The 11501-nt window shown below is 41.7% G+C and overlaps 1 protein-coding gene across 2 annotated transcripts; it reads left to right on the top strand.

Annotated features, from left to right (window-relative positions):
* Positions 1-292: 292 nt before the first annotated feature.
* Positions 293-6245, top strand: si:cabz01093077.1 (C-C chemokine receptor type 8). 2 transcript variants are annotated; one of them, XM_035530895.2, is made up of 2 exons: positions 293-414; positions 3822-6245. In XM_035530895.2, the coding sequence occupies exons 1-2, from the start codon at positions 389-391 to the stop codon at positions 4819-4821; spliced, it is 1026 nt and encodes a 341-aa protein (XP_035386788.1). In that variant the 5' UTR covers positions 293-388; the 3' UTR covers positions 4822-6245. The 2 variants fall into 2 exon arrangements, with proteins under 2 accessions (XP_035386788.1, XP_035386789.1); XM_035530896.2 differs by lacking the exon at positions 293-414 and adding an exon at positions 1089-2515.
* Positions 6246-11501: the final 5256 nt, after the last annotated feature.

The raw sequence follows: 11501 nt of genomic DNA on the forward strand, positions 1-11501 counted from the left end.
TAAGTGTAAGTGGTTACAGATTACAAAAAAATTCAACGAGCTACCAAAACAAGGTTAGGTCGTGGGTGGGGGAGCTTGTTCTCTTCGATGCATAGATGCAGCTTAAAGCTGAATGACTCACAAGGTCTTATCACTGCTGGAATTTCTGCAGTGCATCCACATTGTGCATGCACTGACAGGAAGTCTCACCTTGTCCTTCCCCTGTACATCAGAGGTATGCAAAAAAGTACACACGTGCGTGCACATGCACAAAAGCACACTCATACTGGCTTTTTACAGGAAATTTGCTTGAGGTAAGATTCAAGAAAAAGAGAAAGGTGAAGTGCTTTTGTTTCACTTGCGAGCACACACAACCGAGGGACATCAGTCCCAACTCCTGACTCCCACTATGGAGGATGCTGGGATTGCAGAAAGGTAAACCGTGCCTTGAAAATGTTCTCACAGCCTTACCATGGATTATCTGCTCTCGAATCAGTTTACCAAATATTATTAGTATTTCTGACTGAGTATGATTTTTTGCCGGTGTTCCACAGAAGCTCATGGAACACGGGCACAGTGCATAGAAGCCATGAGTTAATCTGTAGTACAACAGGAACTCCAGATCAAACCACAGTAATAAATGGATGTTTGGTAGTAGTAGTGGTGGGCTATATAAAGGGGCTGTGGTTAGTCAGGTGTTAAGAGCATTCTTTGCTCTTTGTCAAGCATTGCTCCACTGAGGTCTGAATTTCTACAGATGTGTTCCAGATTTTCACATCTGGTTTGTTGGTGTTGTTTTTCCTTTCTGTCTAGTCCATTTTCATCCTTGGATAAGTGCGCTTGGCTAAGCAGGACTACGAAATTGAAGCAAAATTGTTAATAATCAGTTCGACCTTTGTTTGACGCTAATGGCTTCGTTCTGGAAGAGAGCCTAATCATTCTTGTGATAAATATCATAATAGCAATTCATGTTTTAAATATTTTAATAATGATTATATCATAAATCATTCTCTAAATATCATAATAATATCAATACCAAGTGGGCTGTTGGGTTGTGTCAGAGGGTATCTTTAATTACACAGAATTTATAATTCAGTGACAAAGAGTGCTAAAGTGGAGTGGAACACAAATGTAAGTGAACAGAATCTATTGGCTTAATCTTTATTTGAAATATGTAAAACTCATATACAAAGACAACACTCGATACAATATACTTTCAGGAATACCTAGGAAAATATAAGTGATGTATGCTCAGTTGAAGCATAGTGATAACAAAAATAGTTTTGTTTAGGTAATCATTTATACTGGCACACATTTAGGAAGAGGTTTCGCAATGTCAGTAACCCATGTGACGGGGCAAATTTTTAAAAAAATCACAACAAAACTTACACTTTCCTTGCCTCAATTTAGTTGTTGCACGGCAATTTATGGCATGTTAGGTGTTTTTTCCTACTATGGAGGATGCTGGGATTACAGAAAGGTAAACCGCACCTTGAAAATGTTCTCACAGCCTTACCATGGATTATCTGCTCTCGAATCAGTTTACCAAATATTATTAGTATTTCTGACTGAGTATGATTTTTTGCCAGTGTTCCACAGAAGCTCATGGAACACGGGCACAGTGCATAGAAGCCATGAGTTAATCTGTAGTACAACAGGAACTCCAGATCAAACCACAGTAATAAATGGATGTTTGATAGTAGTAGTGGTGGGCTATATAAAGGGGCTGTGGTTAGTCAGGTGTTAAGAGCATTCTTTGCTCTTTGTCAAGCATTGCTCCACTGAGAAAATGCTGAGGTCTGAATTTCTACAGATGTGGTCCAGATTTTCACATCTGGTTTGTTCGTGTTGTTTTTCCTTTCTGTCTAGTCCAGTTACATCCTTGGACAAGTGCGCTTGGATAAGCAGGACTATGAAATTGAAGCAAAATTGTTAATAATCAGTTCGACCTTTGTTTGATGCTAATGGCTTCGTTCTGGAAGAGAGCCTAATCATTCTTGTGATAAATATCATAATAGCAATTCATGTTCTAAATATTTTAATAATGATTATATCATAAATCATTCTCTAAATATCATAATAATATCAATACCAAGTGGGCTGTTGGGTTGAGTCAGAGGGTATCTTTAATTACACAGAATTTATAATTCAGTGACAAAGAGTGCTAAAGTGGAGTGGAACGCAAATGTAAGTGAACAGAATCTATTGGCTTAATCTTTATTTGAAATATGTAAAACTCATATACAAAGACAACACTCGATACAATAACCTTTCAGGAATACCTAGGAAAATATAAGTGATGTATGCTCAGTCGAAGCATATTGATAACAAAAATAGTTTTGTTTAGGTAATCATTTATACTGGCACACATTTAGGAAGAGGTTTCGCAATGTCATTAACCCATATGACGGGGCACATTTTTAAAAAAATCACAACAAAACTTATACTTTCCTTGCCTCAATTTAGTTATTGCACGGCAATTTATGGCATGTTAGGTGTTTTTTCCTACTATGGAGGATGCTGGGATTACAGAAAGGTAAACCGCACCTTGAAAATGTTCTCACAGCCTTACCATGGATTATCTGCTCTCGAATCAGTTTACCAAATATTATTAGTATTTCTGACTGAGTATGATTTTTTGCCAGTGTTCCACAGAAGCTCACGGAACACGGGCACAGTGCATAGAAGCCATGAGTTAATCTGTAGTACAACAGGAACTCCAGATCAAACACAGTAATAAATGGATGATTGGTAGTAGTAGTGGTGGGCTATATAAAGGGGCTGTGGTTAGTCAGGTGTTAAGAGCATGCTTTGCTCTTTGTCAAGCATTGCTCCACTGAGAAAATGCTGAGGTCTGAATTTCTACAGATGTGGTCCAGATTTTCACATCTGGTTTGTTCGTGTTGTTTTTCCTTTCTGTCTAGTCCATTTACATCCTTGGATAAGTGCGCTTGGATAAGCAGGACTACGAAATTGAAGCAAAATTGTTAATAATCAGTTCGACCTTTGTTTGACGCTAATGGCTTCGTTCTGGAAGAGAGCCTAATCATTCTTGTGATAAATATCATAATAGCAATTCATGTTCTAAATATTTTAATAATGATTATATCATAAATCATTCTCTAAATATCATAATAATATCAATACCAAGTGGGCTGTTGGGTTGAGTCAGAGGGTATCTTTAATTACACAGAATTTATAATTCAGTGACAAAGAGTGCTAAAGTGGAGTGGAACGCAAATGTAAGTGAACAGAATCTATTGGCTTAATCTTTATTTGAAATATGTAAAACTCATATACAAAGACAACACTCGATACAATATACTTTCAGGAATACCTAGGAAAATATAAGTGATGTATGCTCAGTCGAAGCATAGTGATAACAAAAATAGTTTTGTTTAGGTAATCATTTGTACTGGCACACATTTTGTTAATGGTTTCGCAATGTCAGTAACCCATGTGATGGGGAACATGTTTAAAAAATCACAACGAAACTCACACATTCCTTGGCTCAATTTAGTTATTGCATGGCAACTTATGACATGTTAGGTGTTTTTTCTGAAAAGAAACCCAAATGTTCCCCTTGACGGCTTCTGTGTTTACTGACTCAGTGTGTGATAACAGGATTGAACATCACAGTGGCACTCAATTCTGCTTTCCATGAGTCCCCTTTTGTGACCTCCCATCTGTGACAACAACACAATCCCGAACCCGCACCCTTGTTTCCATGCTGGGAGATGACTCCTGCAGCACATAACCGGAAAGCGTCATATTTCAATCTTAATTTTATTTTTGATTTGTATTTTTGCCCATCTTAAAGTCTCTGTTTCCCTTTATGGCAGCGTGACAACAATGGACACGGCTACTACTGAGTACTATTACTACAGCAATACAGAACCGTGCCCGACGATCTCTCTCCTGAACCCGTCCGTCGTCTCTGCCACCTTCTACCTGGTCTTTGTCCTGGGGTTGCTAGGAAACGCCACCGTCCTGTGGGTGCTGCTGAAGGTGATGCGCGTGCGGAGCATGACGGACGTGTGTCTGCTGAACTTGGCCTTGTCTGACCTCCTCACCGTCCTCTTTTTGCCTTTCTGGCTGCACACGGGGGCACACGCCATCTGCCAGGTCATGGCGGGTGTCTACCACCTCGGCTTCTACAGCAGCATCCTGTTCGTGACGCTGATGAGCGTGGACCGCTACCTGGCCATCGTGCACGCCGTGGCAGCCCCAGGTGCCCGCACTCTTCGCTACGGCATCGCCGCCAGCCTCGCTGTCTGGGTCATCTCCTCCTGCGCTGCGTTGCCCGAAGCCATGTTCTCCACCATGGTGGTGGAAGACGACTCCACGCAGTGCCAGAGGAGTTACCCGGAGCACTCGGCCCGGGTCTGGAAGCTACTGAGGAACTTCGGGGAGAACACAGTGGGCCTGTTCGTGTCGCTGCCTGTCATGGTGTACTGCTATGTCCGGATCCTGCTGGTTCTGCGCCGGACGAGGAACTCCAAGAGGGGCCGAGCCATGAGGCTGATCTTCGCCATCGTCGTCATCTTCGTTGTCTTCTGGGTTCCGTACAATGTTGTCGTGTTCCTGGACACGCTGCAGCAGCTGGGTATTGATGACAACTGCAATGCTACCGTTCTGACCAAAGCTGCAATGGAAGTGACCGAGATCATCACGCTGACACACTGCTGCGTGAATCCGGTCATCTACGCGTTTGTTGGGGAGAAGTTTAGGAAATGTCTGGCTAACATGTGTGCCAAATATTTACTCTGTGCAAAGCTCTATCACTTAGCATCAATACAGTCAAAAGTATCAGAAAATGAAACATCCAACACACCTTTGTAAGGGACCTGTGTTTCATACATGTAATATTTGTATATATTTTTGGTTTTTACCACTTACTGAATGTTTATTCACTTACAGTACAGAATGTCAGAGGTGATTTTTGATTCATAATTGCCCCTCCCACATTTAAAGCGAGGATGAATATGATTTTTGAGAATTATGACAGTAATGGGCTCAACCACCAACCTGTCAGAACAGCCTAATTTTCTACCGCAAGTCTGTCCAGCCTTTATTAAGTCATCACGTCACTGGTTGTCTGGAAAACCGAAACCACATTTTATACCAGCAACGATCATTTCTGAGGCCATTTTTCCTTTCAGGAAACTCCCGCTCACTTGACCAGCCATCTGAATATAGCTGCCTAGAACTAATTTCGCCTAGACTGTGTGATGGACTAATACTGACTGCTTTGTTTACAGCAATGCCGATGAAGACAGAGTCAGCGTCTGTTAACATTCACGTGTGACGGGTGCAGGGGGAGAGGGTGTGAGGCCTGAGAGGGAGGTTGCAGTGTCTTTACCCTCCACAGAGAGCAGACAAAGGAACTCAGCAGTGAGCGGACGAAACAGCAAACAGTGATAAAACAGCGCTGCCTGGAACGGTCCAACCTTCACCGTTTATGTAACGAATCACTCGGTAATTGTCTCATTAAATGGCTTCCAGTTGCACAAGTATCCGACTGCAGCAAATCCACTGCATGGGCCGTCCCTGATAGTTCGAGCTTTAACCTAAACCAAGTAACGTAGATAAATTGAAAGTAATAAAGATAAATGATTAGAATATATTTGAATTAGGGATTAAGAACAGTTTTTAATTACATTAATTAGTTAATTAATTACAGTTTTAATTAGTTTTTAATTATTTTTAATTCTTTGCTTGCTGTCTCCGTATAGGTGCAAAGGAGATTAGTATGCATGACATTCTTTGATAAACACAAATCAGAACTGAAGTGAGCACATCTTAAGAGTGTAATCCTTCTGCTTAATGTATGAGTCCTGATTTACTCTGCGTTTGGTGTTTGACAGCCAAATTTCCTGATACACAGATAGAGTCATAGACGATAAAGAAAAATACCCTATAAAGATAGGCATTAATTCATCAACCCTCAAAATCCCACTTGCATATCGTGGGTCATGTTTTTGGCGGCAAGACAAAATAGTAGGTATAGTTTAGGAGGTAGGAGACATAGACGTGTTTTTTTTAATCCCAGCCTCAAAACCACAAAGACACATCTTTAAAGTGCCGCTGCAGTGCATCAAACTGCATGAGCAGGATTTCCTGTGAGTGGCACTTTGTTCACCTCATGGGTTTGCAAACACGAAGCACTTGGAAGAAGAATTAAAAATGTGCGTGACTGCATATGTAAAGGAAGCACTGTTCTGTTATTGTAAATGCAAAAATAATAAAGTTTTGTTTTGTGTAAATTTGCAAGTCATTCAATTTGGGACTGCAGGCAAATGCATTTATTGCTTATTTCCTTAATTGTTGTGTGTTTGACTAATACGTTTGAACACCAATTCAATGCTTCATTGCATTATGAATAAACACTAAGGGGTAGATTTGCCAGGCCCTGGGGACCATAGTTCCTTTACATTTGACCAGTGAGGTGATTGTGAAGACTGTGCTAAAATGGTTGCAGCCACCGCATTTTATAGCCTTTTTTTTTTTTTTTTTTTTTTTTTTTTTTTTACAAACCAACAAACCAACAGTCACCGGGTTCCTGTAAGTACTCTGATAGAATGCTTAGCAGTGTTGCCTGATCTGATAGCCATCAGCGTCAGAGATGTCAAGATAAGAAAATGAATGGAACCTGTGACATGTGTTCCAAATTACAGAATCCATCCTCCCTTTAAAGCACTTGTGATTTGATCAGCATTACTGTGAAGGTGGGAAACCACATTATAAGACAATAACTCCCACAAAGTGTGTCAGCATGATGTAACTGGCAGACTTTTGCATGAGCCTGTTATGTCTAGCTTTTGCCCAGGCTCTTGTTGAGATTACTTGATACAGATACAGCGGTGTGACTTTTTCGTGTTTGTTTCCAATTCTCCAGTCTCCCAGCTGTTTGTCTAATGCTAGTGCTAGTCCAACAAAGACCAGACAGTCTTATTTACTTGCCCTCAAATGCAGCCTCTACTGCTGTGGGTTTTCCTGCAGGGCTACACGTGATAAGCTTGATACCAGAACACCTCTCCTCACTTACTCAGAGTCCAGAGGAGACCGTCATGGCACGCTAGGGCACTGTGGGTCTCGCCTGTTGCTACTCAACCCTTACAACTTCCTTGCTCCCAACGTCCTGTTTACTGATTACCTGTGCCTTGTTTGCGCCTACTGGCCCTTTTCCACTGGCATGTTGCCGGTGCCAAAATCCTGCCCCACCGCAAAATCATAAAAATCCTTACCCAGAAGCATGCCGGGTCCTAGTATCAACCACCTTACCCAGAAGCAGGCAGGGCCCTAGTATCAACTGCCTTACCCAGAGGCAGGAAGCGTCCTAGTATCAACTGCTTTACCATAATTTAAAACCAAAAGCATAAGAACCGTTGAAAATACAGTAACGAATCATCAGTGTTCCATAGAAGAAACAAACACATTACTTGCTGTAACGGTGAGCGTTTAGAAGGTGGATGCATAGGGGCAAATCCAAAATCACGACTTACACAAGCAATGATGTGTACAAATTACTAGGGCAAACAAACACAACAAAGGATAGGTTAACAATCACCACAGGCAGAGAAAACCAAATCCAGACATGCATTACAACAACCACCTGTGACACTTGTGGCATGGGTCTCTTTGAGTGAGTGCAGTTATCAGACCAGACTGGCATCTTAGGTCCTCTAATGTGCAGCCCTGTCTCTTGGGATCTGTGGGTTTAAATAAGCAGATCATGATCATGAGTTCAATCAGTACTCCGGCAATTGTGAGCGGTGCAGGTAAGGGGTGTGATCGCTAGCAGGAGTGGGCGTGTCCCTCCTGCCAGCCGGCCGACCAACCTTGACACCACCAACAAGACTGTGGAAACAGGGCACATACATACAAGTACAAATGAGAAGTAAATGAGAAGTAAAAGAGAAGTAAATGAGAAGTAAATGAGAAGTAAAAGGTAACGGGTGATTTAAATGAGACAGTGAAAACCAACACAAGGACTGGAACATGAATGGCCAAAATGAAACAATAACATGAGACAGGGAAACCATGGAGACAGAGATGCTAGGAGGGGCCAATAGTGATACTTGCGATATTTGAGTGATATTTGTAGAATACAGCTGCTGTGTAGTATGTCACCCACCCAAATACAGCTCTTACATATCCTGCTATGACAACATTGCATATCCTGGTATTGTCTGACCTTTACACACCTGGGAGTCCTTGGGTTCCCTATAAAATCTCAAATCAGTGGGATAGCAATAGCTGGGGATTGCGGTGCACTGGCTGCCTTTGAGAACAGGCCTCTATGATGCTCTCTGCAGAAAGCGTACAATAAATTACAAAAGACAAAGTTCTGATTAAGAGTTTTATTTCCAGTTTCCCACCACACCCCCTCAAAGCCAGTATGGATTAATCTCTATTCCTGCAACCGCTGCTTGTCCCTATCCTTTGTTTGATCTGAAAATTCTGCTTAATCTGCCTAATCATCATGCGCATTTTTAGCTCCCAGTCCTAATGGCTAGTGGTTCCTAGTGATTCAGTTCTTATTTATAGTTTGATCTTTATCCTTTTTTGTGTTATTTTGTTCTGCTTGTACAGTCTGTTGTTGAACTGAGAAAGATGTGTTCCCCTTTGAGTCTTGGTTCCTCTCAAGGTTTCTTCCTCATATTCTTAGGCAGTTTTTCCTTGCCACTCTCGCCCTTGGCTTGCTCACTGGGGGCTTGGAACTGGACATGTGTAAAGCTGCTTTGTGACAACACCTGTTGGATTTGATTTGCCATATCTGGTAGTGATAGACTACTATTCTCACTATATTGAAACAGCCCCACTTGCCACTACTGCAGCTGGGACTGAAAAACTGAAACCCAGCTGTTTCAGACAGTGGATGATGGTTTCTTGCAGGTGAGTATGGGGATTCACTGCAGACTGTGACTCTGTTGTGCTGTGTCCTCTACATATCCCTGAAGCACTGGTGTAGCTACAGTGGGGTGGGGGTGGGGGGTGGGGGGGTTATTATTACAGGTCTAAAGCCCCTGAAATATTTTATGACATTTCTAAATGTTTAATTATGGGGGATGTACAAAATACACATAAAGTACACCTGATATTGTAAACTAAAATTGTTTTATATTGACATTCATAAAAGGTCAAAGCCCCCAACCTCAAATTAACTTTTTCTTTGGTTTGTTTAGTCAAATTTTTATGATGTTTGAAAGATGAGAAAACATTACACCAATGCTTAAAGAGCTACATTGGCTACTTGTGTCACTTGGAATTAACTTTAAAATCTTACTGCTGACTTTTAAGAGTTTACATGGTCTTGCCCTTCTGTACCGCAGCAGTATGATCACAAGGCATGCACCCTCAAAGGCTCTGAGATTAGTGAATAAAAACATACTGGTAGTGCTTACCATGCTTTATTATCCTTCAATGTGTTTTTGATTTTATGGTCATCTTTGTAAACTGTGTTTAAGAAAGTTCTATAAGTATTTTATTTACACACATAGACATGCACACGTGCATGCGCACACAGACACACAGACACACAGACACACACACACACACACACACACACACGTATGGGAAGGTGGGTAGACAGAAGCCAACACTGAAGAAAAAACACATACAAGCATTTCTGAGGTTTGCCAGATAGCATCAGACAGAATCAACTAAAATGTGGGCATAATGTTTCGTGGTCAGCTAACACAGAATGGAGGTTCTTGATAAACAAGAAAACAAAAAAACAAAAACAAAACAAACTTACACTGCACTGCACTCCTCAGCAAGCACCATGCCAACAATGAAGTACCAGTGGTGGCAGGGTCATTTCGTGCGGCTGCTTTTCCTCAGAGGGGTCTGGGCACCTTGTTCAAACTGAAGGATAAATGGATCAGAATACAGGGATATACTGCAAAACCACCTGCTTAAAAAACTAAAGCTCGGAACAAATCTCAGCTCGATCCCACACTCAAGGCCAAAGCAACACAGGAGTTGTTGAACAACAAAAAGGTGAATGTTCTACAATGGCCAAATCACAATCCCCATTTCAGTCCAGATTCTCAGTCAAATTTGTGGCAATTCTGAGGTCTACAAACATCATCTAACCAACATGAATCTGGAGCAAGTCTGCTAAGAATGGGCCAAAATTAATCCCATACAGTGTGCAAAACAAGAAGAAACTTACACAGAAATTGTACCCAAGCAGCATTTTTTCAGTTCCTTATTTTTTAAACATATGCTGACAAATAATGTTTGCCTTGAGAAGGGCTGGTGCACTGTCCAGGATTGGTTCTCAGAGAAGGGCTGGTGCACTGTCTAGGATTGGTTCCCACTTTGTGTCCCCTGTCCAGGATTGGTTCCCGCCTTGTGTCCCCTGTCCAGGATTGGTTCCCGCCTTGTGTCCCCTGTCCAGGATTGGTTCCCGCCTTGTGTCCCCTGTCCGGGATTGGTTACGACCTTGCGCTCCCTGTCTGGGATTTGTTCTTGCCTTGTGCTCCATGCTGCTGGGATAAGCTCCAGCCCCTCATGATCCTGAACTTAAGTGGTTTTGAAGATGAATGAATGACAAATTCCTGATTTTGCAATAAATTTGCAATAAATGTTTGGAACAATCTGTGTCATTTTTAATCTAGACAAAACAGAGGACTTTTACCCAGGCTAAATACAAGTTCAAGTTCAAATTCAAGTTCAAGTTCGGTTTATTCGTCACATACATAGTCATACACAGTATAACTCGCAGTGAAATGGTGGAGAGTGCTCTGTCCAAACTGAGGAAAGGAAACAGGGGTGCATAGAGAAAAATGTATATATGCAAGATAAATATATATACTCTATGTATGTACAAAATATATTAACAATGTATGTACAATATATGTATATTATGATTATATACACAATGTACAATGTATATGGTTGGGTATATATGTACACAATCTACAGAATGTACAGTGCAGGTGTAATATGGTTGGGTATATATGTACACAATCTACAGAATGTACAGATCCATTTTGTATAATAACATATCTACAGTTGTTGTGTAACAAGGTAATTGAGTATAAATCTATATATACAGATGTACAGATATACAGTTATGTTACATGGTGGTGGTGGTCCCCACAGTTTATCAGTTTCCCTGATTCAGGGCCCGAATGGCCTGTGGGAAGAAGCTCCTCTTCAGCCTCTCTGTCATAGTCTTCAGGGAGCGGAAGCGCCTCCCTGACCTCAACAGGGAGAAGAGTCTATTGTTGGGATGGGTGGGGTCCTTCACAGTTTTCCTGGCTTTGGTCTGGCACCGCTTGTGGTAGATGGTCTGCAGGTCAGGAAGTTCCGTGTGAGTGATGCGCTCTGCTGAACGCACTACCCTTTGGAGTGCTTGTCTGTCCTGCTTGGTGCTATTCCCAAACCAGACTGTGATGTTCCCCGTGAGGATGCTCTCGATAGGGCAGGTGTAGAAATTCTGCAGTACCTTGGAGGTCAGTCTGAAGTCCCTTAGGCGTCTGAGGTGGTAAAGACGCTGACGAGCCTTC

This window comes from Electrophorus electricus, chromosome 14, assembly GCF_041902795.1.
Source record: "Electrophorus electricus isolate QZ-2024a chromosome 14, ASM4190279v1, whole genome shotgun sequence".
Lineage (NCBI taxonomy): Eukaryota > Metazoa > Chordata > Actinopteri > Gymnotiformes > Gymnotidae > Electrophorus > Electrophorus electricus.